Source organism: Siphateles boraxobius, unplaced genomic scaffold (assembly GCF_051911475.1).
Source record: "Siphateles boraxobius isolate OS27281-9 unplaced genomic scaffold, OSU_SipBor_1 65, whole genome shotgun sequence".
NCBI classification, from domain to species: Eukaryota; Metazoa; Chordata; class Actinopteri; order Cypriniformes; family Leuciscidae; genus Siphateles; species Siphateles boraxobius.
Window position 1 is genome coordinate 752,405 of NW_027509192.1, and position 22,596 is coordinate 775,000.

The window sequence follows — 22,596 nt, forward strand, 5'->3', positions numbered from 1 at the left end:
TATTTTTGGGTGAACTATCCCTTTAAATTAGATTAAAAACACTGATATGTTTTTAAGTTTTCGCAAAAGTACCATGGTATGATGATGTTTTTTTTGTTTTTTTTTTACAAGTAGCCTACCTTGGTATTACTATAGGATCCTTTGAAATCGCTACCTTGGAGTCTATGCAAATACAGGCCTATATTACAGTAGCCTGATATGGAAATCATTCAGAACCATGTAGGGGGAGACTAGTTGTCACACGTTTTCTCATTAAAATAGCCTATGTTTATCATGATTTTTAAAGTTTTGACAAAAAAAATAAAACATTTAACATTTCCATTGAACACGTTGACTTATATACATGTACATAATAAATCAAGAAATTGCCAAATAGAAAAGGTAATAAAAAAAGCCTTATTTTTGCCATCAGGAATAAATAAAAAAAATTACAATATACAGGAGTAGATAAATCCCTTGTGACAACCTACCCCAACCTGACTTTTATGATAACATGTAGTTCAACCGAGACTTTTGGCAATTTGAATCAGGCTTTTGACTTTAACTTTCCTGTGACAACTAGCCCCGGTGTCCTAGCCTATAGTATCAAAGTACCACTGTATTTTATTTTTATCTCAAACCATCTTCAGCATTGTCTTGAATCTGTATAATATATTGTTTTGCACCTTTTTAGAGTGACGCTTTCAAACATAATTAAGTTAATGGATAAACAGACACCTCAGACAGAACTAAGTGGGTTGCTGGTTAATCACGTTTTAACGAAAAATATGAGCTGATTATGTTGAGATTATTATCAGATTTTGACCTTCTGAGAACAATTACATTGTTGTTATATAAAGGTACAAAGTCTCTCTCTCTCTCTCTAAATCTATGTCGTGTTCCACATCTGTCATAATGTATCCAGCATAGAGAACAGAATAGAGAAGAGGATTAAAATAACTCGGGATGGAATAAACTGGAGACTTTAATATCAATGATAGTCAGGGCACAAAAACATGTTCCAGTCCTCTACATCAAATGTGTTCCTCTTTATACTGAATGTGAGGAGAAAATGTTAAGATAGATAAGGTATTCTGGCTGGTTATGCGTGAAAATGTGAAATATTATCATAGTGAAGTGTGTTAACTCACATGACATGATGTTGCTGCATTTAAATGCATAACCAAAGTGTGCAGCTCATATTTCCTTTCCGAGATAATGTTTTTATAGCTCAGATGATTTAATAGAGATCTAATTTTTCTCTTATTGAAGTATTAAATGTCTCCTAAATGTCTAGGGAGTCCATAGTTGACATACAGTAAGAGTAGAGTTTAAAATTAATACGGATAGCAGCACGGATCATTTGATTTTCTCTAGAGGAGATACATGTGATATTAGTGGAGCCTTTTTCTTGGGAGATAGGCCTACAGAAAATTGAGCAAAAGCCTGCATTTGTTCTCATTTGTCTAAAAAAGCGATATATCAAAGAAACCTCATTTGTTAAAATTTGTATAATTATTTTAACATTATTATAAACTATATGAATTTTTAAATGACCATATGTTAAAGGAAGTATATAAAGTACCATGATGTACACATAATGTTAAATATGTAGGCTAATTATTTTTATTAGGCTACATTAATAATGTCACAATGCAAAAAAATCTCAGATTTTACGAAAAAAAAAAAAATATATATATATATATATATATATATATAGGCTATATAAGGAAGGGTATATAGCCATATCATAACTAAAACTAAAACCATAAACATATTTTATTTCTGTTAGTTGCCTGGACAACATTTTAGTTTAAGTAAAAAAAATAATCCTATAAATAATAATGATAAAAATACACAACAAAATTACTTAAACTTTAACTAAAATTGTGAAAAACAGAAAATGTAAAAATGATATCTAACCAAATTCAAAATATTAACAAAAATATTAAAAAATATATTATATCACAAACATTAGCTGTGTGATATAAAAGTCGAGGAAACGCTATTGGCTATTTTTAAAAAGGGGAGGAGCTGTTAGATATGTTCCCGCCCTGTCTTGCTGTTTCAGTGGAAATTATGTCAATACCGTCAATACATTGAATAAAGCTGCGCGTTTCAAGGCACTTCAGTGTCTTTTATGTGTTTCCCTTTTGAAGTATTGAAGTATTGTCCTTGTAATTGTTTTACATAATCATGTATTAACTGTTGTTATTCTGAAGACAACGATGAATAAACAATGCAAAGCAACCAATGCGTGTTTTCTACCTTGTCTGACGCTGTCGCTGACGCCTCGTTGCTAGGAAACAAGGCTTCCGCTACCAGCGTGCTTGGTTACAGCTGCTCAACCAATCGTTTTTCACGGTTAGTATGACTGACATGTAAAATGGGCGGCTTCAATGTGAAGGAGGCGGTGCTAGATGGAGGAAGACGCTCGAGCACATCAAGCAAAACAAAAGCAACCCAACGAAATATTTCGCGATTAAACTGACCAGAGGGTGAGTTAGTTAAAGTGGTTATACACTTATCTATCTAATTTAAGAGCAGTTTAAACGTATTGTCGAAACGTGCAGCTGTGATTTAAAAAGAGTTAACAGAAAGTTAGTTTTAATCAGTTTAGTGCCCTTGAAACGTGCTCTTGCAAAATGTCTTCAGTCCGAGACAAAAACTACATGATATCGCTACGTTGTTTTTGAACATGGTGTTGAGGTAATAGTATGTTTTTGGTATATATCATGTTTTTTTTAAAATACGTTACAACGGGTTTTTCAATCTTTTAGCGATTCAAATATATGATCATCCTGCCAAATTTTAAAAGGCACCTAACTTATGTATTTTCATGCATGAAGACCCAATTTATATTAATTAAAATTATACACTATACCAGGTTGAATTATTATTTTGAAAAAAATTACTATTTGCTAAGTTACATTGTTTTTTCTGTACTCACGATAGTACTGTACTGTTAAACGTATTCTTTATTTATTTAAATAAAATGTTGTATTGTTTACTTATCTAATCTAAAATCATTTGAACCTAATTTTTATTTATTTATTTTAATTAATTTATTTATTGTAATTCAATTGTTTAACTATTCTTTTTAATTTTTCAGATTAAGTTTAAAAACCCTTGCATCAGACTAGTACATAAATCGCAATGTACTATGGTGTTACCCTCATTGCACCATAGTACTTTCTTGTAGGGATCTCCTGGTTGCGTTCAACACGTATTTCTCGGTGTCCTCAGGTTTGCTGATGATGTCGGCCTTTCCATCATCTTCCTCCAAGAGTCTGACCTCCACGCCACTGAAACCCAGAGCCAGCGTCCCGCAGCGCAGAAGAAGTGTGGAGTCCAACGGAGACTCGACGTCCTCTCTGCTGTCACCCATCTATCATGACAGCTTTGAGCTTTCAGACGAGGAACCAGAGGCAGATCAGACTCAGCGCGTTCACAACATCACCGTCACGTTAGCTGAAGATGTCTCTCCCTCCAGGTGAGCGCTTGTTGAGTTACACATCAAGGGAAAGAAATCCAAACCAGCACACCAGTAGTCATGTATCACGTAAAATCATGTAAAACCGGACATGCTTTCAGGGATGAGGTGGACAAAACAGGCCTGGAAGACAGATCTTCCAGTGGGAACTTCAGACTGAGTGCCTGGGAACAGTGGATTGTGGAGAAAGCCAAAGAGGAGCGTGTCAGAAAACAACAGAAAGCTATGGAGGTACATGACAAAAACATTTTGTAAAGTTATGGGGATATTTTATGTAAGCACTACTGATTTTCAGTAGTGTTTTTTTAACAACATGGACATTATTTTATATACACCACTGTTCAAAACATTGTGTTTTGGAAGAAATGAATTCGCAAGGACGCATTCAATTAATCGAAAGTGACACTAAAGACATTTATAATGTTATAAAATATTTCTATTTCAAATAAACACTGTTCTTTTGCACTTTCTATTTATCAAAGAATCCTAAAGAAAAATGTCTCATCAAAAATAAGAAGCAGCACAACTGTTTTTAACATTTATAATAATCAGAAATGTTGATAAAATCATCATATTAGAGGGATTTCTGAAGGATCATGTGACACTGAAGACTCGAGTAATGATGCTGAAAATTCAGCTTTGATCACAGGAATAAATTACATTTGACAATATGTTCAAATAGAAATTTTAAATTGTAATAATATTTCACTTTTTTTATACTGTATTTTTATCAAATAAATGCAGCCTTGGTGAGCAGAATAGACCATTTTTTAAGCAATTAAACTTTTTTCATTTTCTTTTTAAGTATTCGATTTATGAATAGTTTTCATCATAGCTATAGTAGTGTATGATAATAACCCTGGTTCATCAAGCATTCATTAAGATCTATATTTCAGGAGCTCATGCTGAAGGAAAAAGAGGAAGAGCAGAAGAAAGAACAGCAGAAGAAGAAAGTCGCCTGTGATTGCAAAATTCAAGAGTGGCTGCAAATGAAACGAGAGCAGGTAACGGCCTCTGTGAAACAACAATCACTGAGACTTTATTGCTAGGATTCATTTAAGTTTGTGTCATTGCGTTTCAGAATGGGAACTGGTCTCCTTCTCATGCTTTCACTGTTTTTGTCCACAGGAAAAGAAAGAGAGAGAGTCTAAAGAGTTTCAGAAAAGCAAAGAACAGCTTCAAGAGGAGAGAAGACGTGCTGAGATTGAAGAGAAAGCCCGGGAGAAATATAAGGAGTGGATGCGGAAGAAGAAGCAAGAAGAAACAGAGAGAAAGCTAAAAGAGAAGGTGTGATTTATATTGAACATTATTCCCATTGAACTTCACGAGGTTGTGTAAATGATGACAGAATGAACAATCTCTTTAAAAGGAGGAGGCAGCCAGAAGAGAAGCAGAAGAGAGGGAGCGCAAAGAAAAGGCGGAGGAAAGCTTTAAAGAATGGCTTGACGGTGTAAAAACGAAAGGAAAACTGAGCCGACGATCATCAGCATCCTCAGCCGGTGAGTGAACGGCCATTTGTGGCATTTCAAAAGTTTGGACATGAAATATAGTCAGAAGAATATGCAAACTGGTACACACTGAAAAATATGTAAAACCCCCTACATGTCCAACATAAATATCCATAAAAAGCCCGAGATTCAAAGCCAAGCTTTAAAGTATTAATGTTATCGCTTTCAGGCAACTATAACAATGTGAACTATCCGGCTCCGAGCTTCGTCAACCCCGTTCCCTGGAAACCCATTCACGTTCCACTGGAAGACCGAACGCCCAGGAAGAGTTTGGCGCGTAAGAGAACGGCTAAAAGCCAGTCGAGCCGCTGTCTCACACACACACCTAAAGACACCATCGGTTTGGCTTTCAAGAGACGGTGACACTGACATCTGCTGGTCTCGGTCCAGTATTAACTCTTCTGAAGACTTGCTGCGTTTTTGTACAGCAAGTGTTTTCCTTCTTTAAAAGACTCGTCCACTTTTCATGTGATGGAATTATGAATTTGATTTGTATATTTTTGGTTGAATGTTAGCTAAATATTATTTTTCCTGTCCAAATTAAAGATCTTTGGAAATACAGTCATTTTCCCAATATTATTTGTGTTAAATGGTTCTGTACAAACATTTTAGCAAATCCATCTGTTTAAAGAGCTCTTTGTCATACACTAATGTTCAAAGGTTCGGTGCCAGTAAGATTTTTTATGTTTTTGAAAGAGGTCTCTTCTGCTCACCAAGGCTGTTTTCATTTGATCAAGAATACAGTAAAAACAGTAATATTGTGAAATATTATTAACATTTGAAATAACTGTTTTCTATGCGAATATATAGTAAAGTGTAATTTATTGCTGTGATCAAAGCTGAATTTTCAGCATCATTACTCCAGTCTTCAGTGTCACATGATCCTTCAGAAATCACTCTAACATGATGATGTGATGCTCAGTAAACGTTTCTGATTATTAATGTTAAAAATAGTTTTTCTTTGATGAATAGAAAGTTAAAAACAGCATTTATTTCAAATTGAAATATTTTTTAACAATATAAATGTCTTTATTCAATTGAATGCATCCTTGATTAATTAAAAAAATATGAATTAATCTACAGCTATTGTAAATGATGATTCCTTATACTTGTATACATAGCATATTTGTATTATACTTATTAAATGACTACGTAGAATATGTTTGCTTAAATGGAGATCTACTTCAAAATTAAGTGACCAATTGTCAAATAATTTATTAATTAAAAAAAATAACTTTCCAAATATGTAATATATATATATCAATTTATTCCTTAATTTAATAAAAAATGTTATTAATTTTTTTTAAATTCTTAAATATTTAAAATATGAGGAAATAATGATAATAATAAATTAAATTAAAAAAAACTTTTTCAAAATTCATTAAGCATTTAAAATTTAGATTTACCTAAAATGTTTGTTTTTAGTGTATAGAAATATACTAAAAAGCAAAAAACGCGGAATGCCTTCAGCAAGAAAAAACACCTTTAATAAATGTACAAAATACAATGTAAAGATCTATACATTTACACTTGATGATGATGTGCGTGATTTTCGATACAATCAGTGTTTGTCCTCATGGTAGACTGCCGTGGTGTGATTTCACAAAAGACTTTTTCTGAGTTGAACAGGAGTCGTCATTAACTGGCTTATCTGCATTTCTCGAGTCAGCTTGTGACCAGACACAAAGACCTCTGACCCCTGGACCGGGCCGAGAGCCAAATGCAGCCCTCGCACAGATGTGTGTATTGTCCAGCGCGCAGCGTCCCTTGGAGTTCTTTCAGCTAATGACGTGTGTGAGTGAGTGGGTGTGTGTGTGTGTGTGTGAGTGCATGTGTTCACAATACTGTAGATTTCATCCCTTCACATTCTCATAAACACATGTTACTGGACCAGAGATACTGTAAGTGCCACTCAATAATATTTCTGTATTGAAACAAGTTGATTGGTCTAATGTAAGACTAATTGCTAGTTGCTCATACTAGTACTTAAGACCATGTTTATGCAACTGACTGACCCACATGTTATTTGTTATGGATATGGCAGGCAATTCTCAAATCTATCACTAGCTGTGATAGTGTGCATTAGAGCAAGTGAGTTATGTGTTTATATCCTGTTCTGCTGAGCAAAGGTCACCTTTCAAGACAGCAGTGCTGCTTTGCATTTGTTTTGTTGCATTTTTTTAAGACACATGTGTGTTCAAGTCAGTTTTTTACATGGGAATCAGGTTAGGACGCTTCAGAAGAAATATTACAGGTTTTCTCGTATGTACAGCTTGAATTATGCATGTTTCTCTCCCAATAGATTGCAGTATTTGCAAGCAAACGGCAGTTCCCAGAGATGCATTGGTGCAGGTGGGCAGACGGCTGGATGTCTGACTTTCAGACACAGGTACACAGGGGTGTGTCTGTTTGCATTTGAGTCAGTGTTTCAAAGAAGGCAAAGGACGTGGCAGAGAACAGGAGTTAATGTTGTGTGACTTTGAGGTCAAAGCTGACTTGTTCGTTAACCGCGTTTGGCAGCATGGAGTTTTCTTAACATGTTATTTTCTGTGCTAGCTTAAAGAAAAAGCCTGTTTTAAAAATATCTATGACAGACGTAGGTTAAAATTGCACTGAGCCTGTGACATTAGCACCCTGAATGAATCGTTTCAGGGTCAGTAGGTCACAATCCGCAAGTATTTATTGCAGAAATGCAGTCCACAGGGCAAGAGGATGAAGATCGCTGCGACTTTCTGTTCAAGATCATCCTGATCGGCGACAGCAACGTGGGAAAGACCTGCGTGATCCACAGCTTCAAGTCTGGGGTGTTCAGTGACAACCAGCACAACACTATTGGAGTGGACTTCACCGTTCGCAGCATTGACATCGATGGGAAGAAAGTAAAGGTCTGTGTACTGATTTATGACTTCAAATTAAAAAAGTTTTTCCTTACATGCAGTAAAAAAAATCTTCTTATTAAGGCTGTATAGGTTGTATAGTATATAATTTGACAAAATCAGGACAAAATTATTAAAATAGTTTAACAAGGCCAAAATCTTCTCCACCATTATACATATATATAGACACAATTTTTTTCATTCCACAAAAGATTATTTATAGTGGCAAAGGCGTTCTTTAGATTACTAAAAAAAAAACATGGTTCTTTTGAAGGGGCTGTATGTAGAATTCATAAACCCTTGTTATTAGCGACACCGGTGGCCGTTGAGTGAACTACAGCCAGCAGCTTATTACTCGCACTCATGCAAACGTAACGTACAAGAGACTGATTCAATGCCGCAATATACTCATATACTCACGGCGAAGTTCTTTTCTTTCATTGCGTAGAAGTAAAAAGAAGTTGGAAATACCTTTACAGCGATGTAGTGTTAACCGAACATCCAGGCACCTTTCATTCTGCTGAGAGCGACATTTAGATCAATAATATGTAAAAATGTGCTGCGCGCTTTCCTCTCAGTAACAAAATAAACACAACTATAGAAGCTTTTTTTCTGCCGAAGAATAAAACTTTTTAAAAGATAATTGCGACTTTATTCCTCAAAATCGCATGATATAATTTCCCAATTGCGTGTTATAAAGTCAAAATTGTGCAATATAAACCTACAATTGTGACAAATAAACAATTCTAAACGCAACTCTGACAGTTTCCTCGCAATTGCGAGTTTATATCTCACAGTTCTGACTTTATATCTCGCAATTGTGAGATGAAAAGTAGCAATTATCTTTAAAAATGTTTTATTCTGTGGCGGAAACAAGCTTCCATACTTCCATCTATAAATGACAGCAGTGAGAAAGCTGCAGTTAAGAAAGCATATGATCATAGCGATGTGGATTTAAGTGCACCAGTTGTCGACAGATGAGGTAGGCCTAAATAAAATGACACTGTTTTGATAGATTGATTGTAAAGTATATTTGAGACTATAGTTTGAATTAATTACTTTTCGTTGCATGATACATTGACATTACAGTACAGAATCTTTCGGCATTATCCTGAATATTGTATAGGCATTCATATGTGTCATAGAACGGAAGTGAGGCTCTTGGAAGCACGTCAACATCACTTCCTTTTGATTTTCCCGGCAAAAACTTTGCGATTCCTCCACATAAATATCAGTCTTTCATAGGCCCAGATCCGGCCCACATCTGGTACACGTGGAATCCACACGCACCAGATGTGGGCCGGATCTGTTGCTGTCCGGGAACGTAGGAAGTTAGAGAAAATCTTGTTTTTTTTGTTTCTTTCAAGCGGTTCACACATTGGCTATACAATGTGATTAATACATGAAAATTCTTACATATCGCCCTGGGCGGTTTTAGGATTTGATCTTAGCCCTCAGTGAGAATGTGTAGCAAGAGACCATTGCCTAAGTGATGTAAATTGGCACCACTATATAGTTGGTCAAAAAACACCATACCAGTACTTAAATTGTCCACTGAACCAAAAATGGCTCTTCTATTTTTTTATGATTGTGCATGTCTTGGAGAGGCACTGATAAGCCATTTGTGATTGTGTCTGTGTGGAGTTCAGATGCAGGTCTGGGACACGGCGGGACAGGAGCGTTTCCGCACCATCACACAGAGTTACTACCGAAGCGCCCACGGTGCCATGATCGCGTACGACCTGACCCGACGACCTACCTTTGAGTCCCTGCCGCACTGGATACAAGGAGTGGAACAGTACGGAGCCTCCAACGTCGTCTTCGTTCTGATAGGTCAGAACACAGATTCCCAAACTTTTTTATCAACCAAACCCCCAAATTTACTTGAGTACCCCCTGAGGTTTTAGAATCAATATTTCAATAATTTGACAACAATTTTGCATGTTCACGGTTGTCTGATGCTGGTTAAAGTCGACATGAAACTTATCCCTCATCCTTCCCTTAGCCCGGAATTTTTTTGTCGAAAATTCTTTAAACATTGAGTGTTCATCGAGTGTTCACCCCATGACTTTTGTCGTGCTTGAACCACGAATACACACAAAAAAAGAGTTTTGTGGTTGAAATTTAAAAAAGTAACAAATTGACCCCCATAGGAATGAATGGAATGCGAAGAATGCTTCAGTACACATATAAAAACCTAAAAATGCTCAAAATTCAAACTAAAAATGTTTGCATGTGTATCTGAATGCATAATGAAGAAACTGACTTTAGGACCCAGTGGAACAGCTCATTTGCTCCATAATAGCTATAAGGCCATCTAGTGGCAGGAGTCATGAAAAATCAAGTTATATATATTTTTTTCCCCACAAGATGTAGGCAAAGACACACAATGTAAGATCATTTGAGCTGAATTAAAAGGTTTAGGCATGAAATTGTGAGTTATTTTGAATGTTTAGTTGAAAGAATGTGAAGAATGTGCTTCTAGATAACTATTTATTTATTATTTATTGGTTAAATCTAGTAATTTAAAGGTAAATAAAATAAAAAAAGAACAAAAAATTTAAAAATAGAAAAAATATTATCAAAATGAAATAAAATAAGCTTTCTGGACAAAAAAAAAAGAAGTATAATTTTAAGGCTTTGGGTCATTTATGACTCGCGAGGGAGGGATTTAAGTTTGAAAGGTCTTTCCTTTGCTATTGTAACCATAGATTGTGATATTATTGTATTGTTTATACGAGTGAAACGGCTTCTCGCACAAGAACAAATGAAGGGCGGGGCTTGATTTTGTCCACTGGGAACTGATTGGATGGTTGTGGTTTGCTATTGGTAGATCTCATGTGAGTGAAAGGTAGCCCCGCCCTCACACCAGTGAAGGGAGGGGAAGTTATCATGATTAAAGATTACGAGGCACATGAATTAGATAATTTCAGTTTGAGACATTTAACAGCAAATAAACTAGATATTCACGATGTGTTTTCCGTCCTGCAGGAAATAAGTGTGACCTGGAGGCGCAGCGGCAGGTGCTGTTTGAGGACGCGTGCACGCTGGCGGAGCGGACCGGTGCGCTGGCCGCGCTCGAGACCTCCGCAAAACAGTATCGTAACATCGAGGAAGCTTTCGAACTGATGGCCCGGGAACTCATAGTACGACACGGAGGAATAGTCCATCAGGACAACCAATCAGATTTACCCACAGTTTTCTTGCACTTGGATTCTCATTCAATAGATGGAGAACATAAGAAGAGGTCATGTGACTGCTGACTTTATTATATATTAGGTGGACAAAGATGATAAACACAGTGGATATGACATAAAAATAAATCAGACATCTCAGAAAATGTAGTTGCATTTAATGAACGAACTCTGTAAACTTATACAAGTATGATATTATGGCTTTCTTTTTCTGTGACATTTATTTTGCAGTAGGTTGTGTAGGCTACAGTACAATAAAATGCAAAAACATTAAAAACAGTGAGTCAGTGAATGCATTTTTTGTTCTTTCTGAATAAAAAACAATATATTTAAAGGACGCAATATTAATTGAGGGATTTGTGTGTTAAGTTATTTAAAATCAACAATAAACAATATGCAGCTTGTTACCGCTCACTGACTGCTCAGTCCAATGGGCCGTTCAAAAATAGCTAGATAAAACATTTAAAAAAAAGCAAAACACACATTTTTAACTTTTTTAACGAAATTATATGAAAATACAGTACGACATGATGCCCAAAACGTCCAGCTCTTGTACATAAAACAGCTGAAAAAACATTGCAAACCATGTACGTTCTGTGTGAACGGCTCTTAAGAGGTACAGTGTTACAGCAAACCAAAGTGTTCACATTTAAACAAACTAACTGAGGCGTACGTGTACTTTAAGGATATTTTAGAGAACACAAATAAAATATTTACAACCTATTGGAGGGAAAAAACTAACTTCCTCCTTTCAATGGGATTGTGTTGTTTTCTTTATTAACTAGTATAGCTTCACTAACAGGCTTTCGTTGCTGCAAGCGTTTAACCTTGTGCTTGTGAAAGTACTAAAAATAAAGGTTCCAAAAGGGGGTTTCACACCAATGCCTAAAAAGAAAAAAAATTCTTAGTATGCAGAACATTTTGAGAATCAATAGAATCTTTTATAGAATGGAAAGATTCCGGGGATGTTACATGTTCATCATGGAACCATCAATGTCAGTAAAGAACCTTCATTTGCTTCAAGTGTAGCACTCTGAATTTCCTTCAACACTCAGTTTGAGCTTGTGACAATTATACTTGAGGATACGTCCTTTCCCAAATAGTGCACTTGACTTGTGTCTAGATGTAAACGTCATTCAAACTCTTACTTCAGTCTTGTGTGAACTGCTGCATTTAATTCAAATTACACCAACCTTTGCTCTGCTCGTGCGGTCACATTTAGTTTTTCTGCGAATATTTTGTGTGGGCGAAATCTAATATGAACATACATGATTAGGAATTTTACGTGAAGGCGAAAGATTTCCCCATGCAGATTTTGCAAAAAGTTCAAACTGGTCACAGATTCGCCACGTTGACCAACAGAAAGCTGCTTGGTTTGTCACACTTACAACTGTAAATGTGACCGCACCTTAAGAAAACAGTTAATGAAATAAGACATAAGTTGTATTGTAAGATGTAAAGTAACATTGTGACATATAAAGTCTCAAGTCGCAATTACGAGCAAAAGTGTAGCAATTGCAAAGTCGCAATTACCATTTTTTACTCTGAAGTAGAAAAGAGCTTTACTTTATGCAGTTCCATAAAAAGTAAATTTTTTTGCTAATTGAGTTCTGTTAAAAATAACAAACTGAGCAGTGCTTCAAACATCGCTACACTACTGACAATAGATAATTTCCACACCTTTACAATTACCTTATTTATGTTATAATGGGCTTCCATCCCAGACAGCAACATAGTGTCGGCCCAGATCCGGCCCACATCTGGTAAATGTCGATTCCACACGTTCCAGATGTGGGCCGGATCAGAGCCAACACTTTGTTGCTGTCTTGGATATTTGTTCAAAGGCAAAATATGATTTAAATGAAAGGACAAGGCACGAAAAAATGACATGTATAAGTATATAACAAAGAAAACTCATAGCAATCAAATAACATTTGCAAGTAAAATGGAAGGGGAAAATAAAATCTCAAATACCATGTTAAAAATTTTAAAATCACAACAGACAAAAATAAAAAAGTCATAAGGCACAAATAACACTTCCTGTGTAGACAGCTTCATAGATTATAATGACTGATCTGTTCTGATGTGTTGTGACGCACCGCGTGTAGATATGGCATAATAGATGGCGGTTTACTGCAGTGGCCAACCCTCCAGCTGGAAGACCAACTCCACTGCATCCCGAACGTCATGGACGATGAAGGAAGGCTGGGTCAGGCTGGGGTCGAAGCGGAAGTCCCGGTGACCGTGGAAAATCCGCTGCTCCGTGACCGTCTGCTCGGGGTCGGAGGGCAAGTCCTGTTGGTCTCGGTTGTAGACGCCCGTGCAGACCAGGATTGAGCTGCAGCCTTCAGGAACACGGTGCTCGAACGAGCCTCCCACCATCACCTGTCCGGAGCATTTGTCATCGTCGGACGCTTCACACGCCAGGTCTCCGGTCACCTGGCTGGCCGAGGCACCCTGCGCCTGTACCTGGGACCGGCTGCGATGCATCGCTTTGAGGTAGCGGTTGTACAGGTTTGCACCGTAAATATCAGCCATTGGGTTGTCACTATGAGAAAATAGATGTGCGTCAGAGTCTTAAAGTGACAGCAGCCTAATAAGCCTCACTCACTGAAAATCACTCACTGCTCTTGACTGAATCCCTTTTGCAGCTTTAATAAGGATTAATTTATTCAATTTATAATGTGTGTGAAGTGTAAAATGTACTTAGGAGCATGTGTGCAAATAGAAGTCCCCACAGGTCCTTTAAAAGTCTACAAAAATTCAGTTTTATGAAATGTAAGGTCAAATATTCATTCATTCATTCATTCATAATTATCTTAAATGTTAAGACAAATGTCTTGGTCATTTTAAGAGGTCTTAAATTTGGGGATGGAAAACAATGTTTAATTTATAGTGTTTATATTGTAATATGTTGATAATTGATAATAATAATTATTGCATTATGCGTACATTTTTGTGTGTGTATATATATATATATATTAGTGCTGTCAAACGATTAAAATATTTAATCGCGATTAATCGCATTAATGCCGTAGTTAACTCGCGATTAATCGCACATTTTTATCTATTCTAAATGTCCCTTGATTTCTATTTGTCTCATTATTTTTTCTAATTTTAATGCTCTTATCAACATGGAAAAGTGGATCAGCAGTAAGTTTGTTCTTAGCTGTGGTATCCATGTGCTTCTGTCTGAAGTCATCCATTGTAGAGCTTAGATCGGGCCCAAAAAATCAAGCCCGACCCGAGCCCGTGCGCATTGTGTCCGAGCCCGGCCCGACACATAAACTGTAATTATGAGCCCGAGCCCGATTTAAACCCGTCAATTTTTTTCATACGTGGGTCGTTATAACTGACGTTCTCAACTATTTTCTATGTTACTTTCTCCCGCCCGCAACATTTTTGTCCCGCTCCCGCCCGCAAATACACTCTTTTTTTGTAGGCTACCTCCAAATACTTTCGCCTACGTGTCGCCACCATACACATCAGCATAAATGCTCCTGATAAATTATTTGTTATTAAAGCATTAACACACAAACCACTGTTATAACATAAAAGCAAGCAGGCTACTGAGTGCATGGTTTGGCATTACTGAATGCGCGCAAAGTGTGCTCCCTTAATAATTCCTAAAAAGCTGACATCAGTTCATCGCAATCTCACACATCTGTTATTATCAATGAAGCTGACTGCACAATGCATCTTTCATAATATATACACTTTGTTTGTTATAATTTGAGGATTTGCCAGCATACAGAATTCAGCACTGAACAAAAAGTCAGTTTTGAGCGGTGAGGGGAGTCTATTTTAAATGCTTCTGATTGGCCATTGCGTTCAAGAAATCAACACATATGTCTGTGATTGGCTACATCCCTCAACGCTGCAAACATGTTATAAAAAGAAACTCTGACCTGTAAATTGTTTCTATTTAGTTTTAGTTGTTCTTGTTGCTTTTCTGCAACATATGAATAAAAATGTATTAGTTTTTATGTTTTATTCATAGATATTTCTAGTTTGCGGGAGTCCCGCGAATCTTTTTATTCTCCCGTATCCGCACACAGAGTGAGTGCATTACCGCTCGAGCCCGCCCTCGCACACGGCCATCAAATCTAGTCCCGCGCCGCACTCTATTGCGTTGAGAGTGCACGACTCTAAATCGGTGTCTCGCGCTCGCGCCATCCAGTCAAAACGTAACGTTAGCCTAATACTCTTTGGCCTGGCGCGCAAGCCCAAACAAGTACGTGCGGCGTGCCTGTTGTTTTGTTTCCGGTCTAGCTATCCGGTGTGATGTTGTAGTTGTTCTAACGTTACTAGTTGTTGCAACAGCATTTGATAAAAATACAAAGTTTGCTTGGCCAAAAAGAGCGTTAATTTGCGATAAAAAAATTGACGCCGTTAAAATGTGTTTGCGTTAACGCCGTTAATAACGCGTTTAACGCACAGCACTAATATATATATATATATATATATATACACACACAAACATTCAGTTAATATTTTTAAATATTTACATATTGAATATTGTATTAATTCAATTGAATTTACTGTATTAAATACAGTTTGAATCCCAGTGTAATATTTAAAAACCCAGTGTATTTTTTGTATTACATAAAATTAAATAATTTTGCTTATAAATATCTCCTTGTATCCATTTATTAAGGAAAAATGATTATAGCAAATATTGGATAGCACCACTAATGTTTTTACTGTGCTACATGAATTCCTTGTGAAAAAGTAAGTGCCACACCCTGTTCAGACTGAGCATCAGTTCAAGGTCAATGAAATGTGACCATTCAATGCTCTAAAAAAATTGCTCATGCATATTAATGTGGTCCAAACTTTACCCAATGGCGTAGAGTCTCTCGACCGGCCGGGTCCAGCCCAGATTCTCGGCCTGTTGTCTAATGAGCAGTTCGGCGTAGTTGTAAGTCACGACGCTGGGCTTCCCGATCAGAGCCTCGTACTTCAGCTCACAGCCTGTTATCTTCTTATAGATGCTCTCCAGGCACACGAGGAACATGCCGTGACCGAATCTAGCAACACATGAACAGCAACCCTTGTTAGTTCTGTATTTAACTAACAGCCACTAGAAAAAAATTCTGGTTACATGATCGTTGTTAAAGTCAACATAAAATGGCATTTGCAACCCATTTTTTACTTGAATTTCTGGATATTCAGGATATAACAGGATATTCAATAAAAAGGGATTTTATCAATCAAAAATTGATGTGATGGTGTAAAGTGTATTGCATTGCCTATAACGCTAGCATAAAACAGTTACTAAACAGCTATTATGGCGATTGGTTAACATTACCAAAAGCCATCACGATAAAATCAGTCAAAAAGGAAAGTTGTTCCAGACTTGGAGCGAGACAAATATATATATATTTAAATAACATTCACTGATGAATCAAGCCTGATGAGACCTGATGCATGTGTTTAACTATGTTGATTCTATGTAATATATGCAAAATATATTTAAAGTTGAGAATATTTTTTATATATATTTTTAAAGTTTCTTCTGTTCACCAAGGCTGCATTTATTTGATCAAAAATACAGCAAAAACAGTAAAATTGTGAAATATTATTACAATTTAAAATAATTGTTTTCTATTTGAATATATGTTAAAATGTAATTTAATCCTGTGATCAAATCTGAATTTTCAGCATCATTACTCCAGTCTTCAGTGTCACATGATCCTTCAGAAATCACTCTAATGTGATGATTAACATTTCTGATTATTATCAATGTTGGAAACAAGTTGTGTTGCTGCATATTTTTGATAAAACATTTTTTTCAGGATTCATCTTTGAAGAATAGAAAGTTCAAAAGAACAGAATGAATTTGAAATAGAAATCTTTTGTAACATTATAAATGTATTTACTGTCACTTTTGATCCATTTAATGCATCCTTGCTGAATAAAATCTTCCTGTCACTAACCGAGGGTTTTTGGCTTCGGCCATCCACAGCAGATCCATGTTGCAGGCCAGAACAGGGATGTGTGGGTAATGCAGTGATGTCACCGTGTTTCCTGGCCTCCCATTGGTCAAGAGCACATCAACAATCAACTGTAAGTTTGTCTCCCACCTGATAGGCTCACCGAACAGGATGACAGCTTTAAAGCGACAGTAAAGACAGATGTGAGCGGACACAGATCTCAGCCAGAACCGAACGTGAAACAGGTGGAATGAAGCTTACCGTCGATTGGTGGAAAATCTTTAGATGGAGGAATCTTAGGAATATTAAATACATTATACAGTCAATGCTCAATGCTTAGGATTAGGAATCAATTAGTTGTAATGACACTTGCCTTACAAACACAGCTAATAACAAATGCTAAATTCTCCTGATTTTTACATATTCAGATATTATTGTTTCTACTCACAATGTCTTTGGGTCTGCGATGGTGATCCACCATGTCCTGGAGAGGAAACGCCTCCCTTAGCATGTCAATGGTCACAACGTTCTTGAAACCTACACTGGAGTTTATTTGATCAAGGACAAATTTAGATATAAAAAGCCATCACACACACACACACATATATTAATATGTTTATACTACGGGTCTGTTGAATGCTTGATTTTGCACTAGCGAGGAAATAACGGCGCTGTTCTTGAAGCAGTTAAACTTACAGTTTATCTATTACTAGAGAAGCTGCTGCCGAACACTGTCGAGAGACGCACAGACGGAGGTAATTAATACACACTTGTTAACTCTCTCTCTCTCTAATAACTGCACTAGACTGCTATCAGTGGTTTAAGCCTCCATTACTAGCTCTAAAATTACATTTTGGAATTAGCAATGGAGGTTTGGGATTAGAAGCGCAAGTAAAATATAACATCTGAAAAATGATTTAAGGTATGGTGGTAACCTTAGTATAAGCGGAATACTTGATTCTAGTCTGTTGAATTAGTAGAACATAATGCACATCCGAGGTGTAACGGCTACAACGAGAAAAGGTGTGCATTGGCACGTAGTCAATTATTCCTATATATATATATATATGTGTGTGTTTGTGTGTGTGTGTGTAAGACTTAACATTAACATTTGAATTTCTCTCGAGCACCATTCGATACGCAAGTCTCACCTAAGAAATCCTAATCTACATCTTTTCCCTTGACCCCCCATTCTCCCCCCACTCCTTCTCCCTCATGCTGAGATCATCTGAAATTCACCCAAAAATTCTATATGGTTTAACGTGAATAATTATCATACAGTATCACACATGTTTGATATCATTTGAAATGTCTCAGTGCGACTGGTACAAAGGTCTCATTCTCAAAGAGGTAAACCAGAAGGTAATAAGGTATTTAAGAGTTTAGAAATAATTCGCACACATAGGACGCGTGTCTTCCAGGCATATGGCCTCAAGTTCTCAGAAGGTGAAAACTCAATGCAAATTCCCATTGTTAGCAAATGGTTCCATGTAAATCAACTTCTGCCCCCAGTAAGTCTGGGACGGTGATTAATGTGAATTCCCACAGTGAACTTATCTTTACATTTGAAATGAAGTCTGTCTACATAATGAAACGCAACTAGAGCTCAGGGCGTTTTGTAACTCAAAATTAGCCCGTGATGCAGAGTGGATGCCGGCACGCCGCATCATTTATTTCTAAATGTCGGATTTAACCTACATCTTTTACTCATTTGATGTTTGTATCTACTATCTTTGAACTGATTATGCAACTGGCGCGATACATTTACCTGACATAATAAATGGTAAACATTTGATTTTTCTGACATTATTTTCAGTTTCAGAGTTAAAAAAGAATAGTCAAACATTCGTTCACACTCAATGATGCAGATATACCATTAAAACCTTTTTCATTTATGGAGTCAGATGAAATAACGAGTTAATGCATGAGAAAATGTATTTCATTTAATCAAATTATTTTGCCACACGGAAAGACGGGAACGCACAGAGACCTCTGATCGGAAAAACCTTCTTTGGGCCGATCCAGCCGGGTTTTACTTATGTATTATATATTATTTACATATAATAAATGCATGTATTTACATATATTATTATATGTATATATATTTGTATAATGTTAATTATTTGTAACCATTTTATAATTATAGTCATTTACATCAAGGTAAAGGATACTTGTGTGCAACTTCCACCAAGGGTCCCTGTCCGGACACCAGCACGCACAGGTCATGGAACTGAGTGAAAACCCTCAGAGGACTGTGGGACAGCACCACCTGGTCTGGTGACACCTGTTTGGAGAAGTCAAATCGCCCTGTCTTACTCTAAGACACTGTAAACAAATCAAATGTTGTGTTTAAACTATCGGCAGTGCAAATGGAGCAGGCTGGAAGGATTGAATATTTGTCGTCAGGTGTCTCACCTCAACCTCCAGAAGGTGAGACAGCTGCTCGGCTTTGGTTTGCCGGAGAGAGTTCCCTGCGTTCGTCACAAACACCACAGGAACCTTGTATTTGCCATCGCCGTCCACCAGGTCCCTAAAACACTGTTTAGCTGCAGGAATGGGCGTCCGTCCACGTACCAGCACTCCATCAATGTCAAACAGAAGCCCAAACAAGCTGCGGTCCGGTTCATCCTCAAAACAAACATAATTACATGTTTTGTTAGTACTCACTTAGCAGACACCTTTTATCAAATCAAGTCACCTTTATTTATAAAACGCTTTATACAAGACAGTTTGTTTCCAGACATCTTTACAGTGATAAACCGAGAAAAAGTGACCAACTGTACACATAACACTCAGTTTTCTCGCAGGAATCTAAGGTTAAAGGTCGTGATCAAAGTCACAATGGTGATAGTTTTGTCTCAGTTGGGGATTTGAACCTACAACCTTCAAGTTACAGATCAAATTGAGGCTCAAATTGAACAATGAAAGCCATACCATCCCCCAATAACAAAGTGTCTCATACCAGAGATTGTTTTCACATTTCCTGCAAAAGGAAAGTGAAACTTTAGGTACATCATCCACTCACATTTTCTGTGCTATTTAGGGGAAAACATCCCAGAGTAAAGAAATCCAGGTGAAAATTCATGTAGATCAATTGCAAAAGTTCCATTCACTTGCTGAATATTAATTACTGTCAAAATAACTAACATTTTATTAACGTGTGTGTGTATATACACACACACACATATATATATATACAGTATATATATATATATATTATATATATATATATATATATATATATATATATATATATATACATACAGTATGTTAACCAGTTGCTTATTACAATATTACTATGATATTGGCTGTTTATTAGTTGGCTACTTATTATGCTCATATCAATGCGTTATTCTGCATGACCATATTCTAAACATTCCTAAACTTAACAACTACCATACTAACTATTAATAAGCAGTAATTAAAAGTTTATTGGGGCACTATATAGTAGTTCATAGTTATTTAATAGTGAGAACTGTACCCTAAACTAAAGTGTGACCATAATTCTTGAGCCGAAAATGTTGTCTAGATAGGCAGCTCACTACGTATTGAATACAGCCCGACACTGACCAGAAACTCTTAACAAAACAACAACAACACCAAAAGCCTTTTAACACATATAACACCACTCGGTTTGATGTTGTCAGGCGTGTTCGTTTGTTCATGATTATTAATGAGGGTTAAATTCTGAATAATAATAACAATAGTAATGAGCATGAACTCACTGTGCTGTAGCGGCGCTGCGTCTGCGCAAAAGCAGCTGCATTAGTAACTTTCCTGCTAAATTTCACGCCTATCCACCCGATCCTAAACATATTCAAGCGGGGAAACATCTCTGAGGAAAAACAAACGAAGAAACGAGACAACGTTTCTACTTTGACCTGAGCATGACTGCTGCTAACCACTAGCCCACATGCTATCAGCAGCTGCCAAACATGTTTTTCTAGATCCAAAGGCCACGAATAAGATGGCTCTTATCTAAATCAATGCATGTGTGTTGTGTGTCAGCAGGAAATAGTGTAGAACTGACAGGCAAGCGCCAGTGCGCGCTCGTGTTCTTGCGCAGACTCAGAACGCGTTCCATTAAACACAAACACACTTCCGGTTTGTAACCAGCGTGTTTTGAAAACGAGGAGTGCCAGTGAACGCTGTGAACGCACACAGACTGGGTAACTAAATACAAAAATTATTTGTATTCATTTATTTTGCCACGAGAATATTATTATAACGAAGGTTTAATAATGTGAGCATAGGTCAATATTAGAAATGGTACATGTAGGACCATTAACAGTTGGACCATTAACAACCGTTATTTTTATATTTTGATTTTAACGTACAACTATTTACTTCACATCTGACTGGTTGATTAATAAATAAAATGATCATTTAATTATATCGTTAATTTATTGGTCCAAATAAACCTGTGTAACACTTTGTTTGTTCAAACTTCCCACCGCAAAGCGTCACTGTTTACATGACAACCATCAACGTGCTATACTGATCATAAGAGTTTTTATTTAGCGAATATTTTATGAATCTTGATCTGTTGCATGTTGTTTTTGTTTACCTTAATTTTAGAGTGTAGTTTGTTCACCTACAGCTCTTTATATTCAGGTGAGAATATATTGAGTGCACCACATTATAGACTTTTTTTATTATTTTAGGCCATACTCACTGTGATGATGGATTCTCCTCCTACAAAAGGGCATAAAAGGTAAATATAATTTATATTAACACTGATTGAGAACATCACAAAATCAAAAGAAACAATATTTTGCCTGACGTTTTTTCTTTTCTTTTTTATGACCCATTAAGACTTTTTAACAAGAAAGTTTTTTTTACAAGTAATTACTATTTTCATTAGTTTTTACATCCCCACCCCCCAAATTCTCATTATCATAATCCAATTTTACAATTTCCATTATTCTTGCTGATTATTCCCATCACATTCTCCTGTATAATTCCTTCATTTATAATACAATGATTGAAATAAAGGCAGAACACTTTAAACCACCATGCACAATTTATAGATCATTCATTTGAGAATGATATTTTGAGTTTTTTTTTTGGATAATGGTAATAAGACAATGGGTGCAAAATATGCTTAATTGACATGGAAACAATGCAAGACAATAAGAGAATATATAGCCTATTTATATATATACTCTTATTTATATATATATATGTGTATATACATATATATATATATATATATATATTGAGAGAGAGAGAGAGAGATAGATTTATCAATATATCATTAATGACCATATGCATGTATGAAGCATGTCTGAAATCCCAAATGACACATTTTGAAGTGCTGAAGCTGCTCTCCTCTTCCTCTCTCTGTGTTTGGGTCAGTCAGCTTGAGTCTCCGCTGCCCTCCATCTCGGAGCGTCTGGCGTTCCTGCGGCCGTCCCGCGAGCTGCTGGAGTTCTACAGGCAGAAGGTGGCTCAGTTCGACGGAGAACATGAAGACCTTCTGCAGATGCTGGAGAAGTACAGGAGCACCGCAGAGGAGCAGGTCAGCCCTCTTCACCTGGATTAGGCTTCTTTCTTTTCATGTATATTTTTATTGAGCAGTTTCTTAAAGGACAATTCCGGCCCAAAATG

At 36.6% G+C, this 22,596-nt stretch overlaps 4 protein-coding genes across 10 annotated transcripts in view; 3 read left to right on the forward strand and 1 right to left on the reverse strand.

Moving 5' to 3' along the window:
* Positions 1-2,379: 2,379 nt before the first annotated feature.
* On the forward strand, positions 2,380-5,541 carry ccdc34 (coiled-coil domain containing 34). 2 transcript variants are annotated; one of them, XM_077210012.1, is made up of 7 exons: positions 2,380-2,477; positions 3,226-3,472; positions 3,574-3,703; positions 4,369-4,476; positions 4,601-4,759; positions 4,842-4,971; positions 5,150-5,541. In XM_077210012.1, exons 2-7 carry the CDS (start codon positions 3,234-3,236, stop codon positions 5,341-5,343), a joined length of 960 nt encoding a protein of 319 aa, XP_077066127.1. In that variant the 5' UTR covers positions 2,380-2,477; positions 3,226-3,233; the 3' UTR covers positions 5,344-5,541. The 2 variants fall into 2 exon arrangements, with proteins under 2 accessions (XP_077066127.1, XP_077066128.1); XM_077210013.1 differs by having other exon boundaries at positions 2,395-2,688.
* Positions 5,542-6,809: 1,268 nt separating this feature from the next.
* rab19 (RAB19, member RAS oncogene family) lies at positions 6,810-11,327 on the forward strand. 4 transcript variants are annotated; one of them, XM_077210052.1, is made up of 5 exons: positions 6,810-6,881; positions 7,283-7,369; positions 7,677-7,865; positions 9,506-9,689; positions 10,848-11,327. In XM_077210052.1, exons 2-5 carry the CDS (start codon positions 7,319-7,321, stop codon positions 11,117-11,119), a joined length of 696 nt encoding a protein of 231 aa, XP_077066167.1. In that variant the 5' UTR covers positions 6,810-6,881; positions 7,283-7,318; the 3' UTR covers positions 11,120-11,327. The 4 variants fall into 4 exon arrangements, with proteins under 4 accessions (XP_077066167.1, XP_077066168.1, XP_077066165.1 ...); XM_077210053.1 differs by having other exon boundaries at positions 7,722-7,865; XM_077210050.1 differs by lacking the exon at positions 6,810-6,881 and adding an exon at positions 7,104-7,205.
* On the reverse strand, positions 11,105-21,070 carry hdhd5 (haloacid dehalogenase like hydrolase domain containing 5). Of its 2 annotated transcripts, XR_013196590.1 has the most exons (9): positions 20,712-21,045; positions 19,402-19,614; positions 19,158-19,270; positions 17,435-17,528; positions 17,248-17,281; positions 16,990-17,164; positions 15,892-16,080; positions 12,865-13,598; positions 11,105-12,810 (listed from the first exon to the last, which is right to left on the reverse strand). XR_013196590.1 is itself a non-coding variant. In XM_077210049.1 (8 exons), exons 1-8 carry the CDS (start codon positions 20,817-20,819, stop codon positions 13,181-13,183), a joined length of 1,344 nt encoding a protein of 447 aa, XP_077066164.1. In that variant the 5' UTR covers positions 20,820-21,070; the 3' UTR covers positions 11,105-13,180. The 2 variants fall into 2 exon arrangements, 1 of the variants encoding a protein (XP_077066164.1); XM_077210049.1 differs by having other exon boundaries at positions 11,105-13,598; positions 20,712-21,070.
* ccdc77 (coiled-coil domain containing 77) overlaps positions 21,057-22,596 on the forward strand; it is an 8,980-nt gene continuing 7,440 nt past the window's right edge. Inside the window, exons 1-3 of one of the 2 annotated variants that reach the window (XM_077210046.1) lie at positions 21,057-21,155; positions 21,651-21,700; positions 22,345-22,507. In XM_077210046.1, the coding sequence (XP_077066161.1) occupies positions 21,666-21,700; positions 22,345-22,507 (198 nt within the window). In that variant the 5' untranslated portion in view covers positions 21,057-21,155; positions 21,651-21,665. The remainder of the gene's footprint in view (positions 21,156-21,650; positions 21,701-22,344; positions 22,508-22,596) is intronic. The other variant, XM_077210048.1, reaches the window with a different exon arrangement.

Excerpts from the sequence above, each read along its gene's own strand:
- rab19 (XM_077210050.1), top strand. The coding sequence starts at position 7,170 with ATGTGTGTTCAAGTCAGTTTTTTACATGGGAATCAG. Across the intron at positions 7,206-7,282 it reads GTTTTTTACATGGGAATCAG|ATTGCAGTATTTGCAAGCAA; the intron begins GTTAGGACGCTT and ends CTCTCCCAATAG. Across the intron at positions 7,866-9,505 it reads TCGATGGGAAGAAAGTAAAG|ATGCAGGTCTGGGACACGGC; the intron begins GTCTGTGTACTG and ends TGTGGAGTTCAG.
- ccdc34 (XM_077210012.1), top strand. The coding sequence starts at position 3,234 with ATGATGTCGGCCTTTCCATCATCTTCCTCCAAGAGTCTGACCTCCACG. Across the intron at positions 3,704-4,368 it reads AACAACAGAAAGCTATGGAG|GAGCTCATGCTGAAGGAAAA; the intron begins GTACATGACAAA and ends TCTATATTTCAG. Across the intron at positions 4,972-5,149 it reads ATCATCAGCATCCTCAGCCG|GCAACTATAACAATGTGAAC; the intron begins GTGAGTGAACGG and ends TATCGCTTTCAG.
- hdhd5 (XM_077210049.1), bottom strand. The coding sequence starts at position 20,819 with ATGTTTCCCCGCTTGAATATGTTTAGGATCGGGTGGATAGGCGTGAAA. Across the intron at positions 19,615-20,711 it reads CGCAGCGCCGCTACAGCACA|GATGAACCGGACCGCAGCTT; the intron begins GTGAGTTCATGC and ends GTTTGTTTTGAG. Across the intron at positions 17,165-17,247 it reads AGATTTTCCACCAATCGACG|CTGTCATCCTGTTCGGTGAG; the intron begins GTAAGCTTCATT and ends GTCGCTTTAAAG.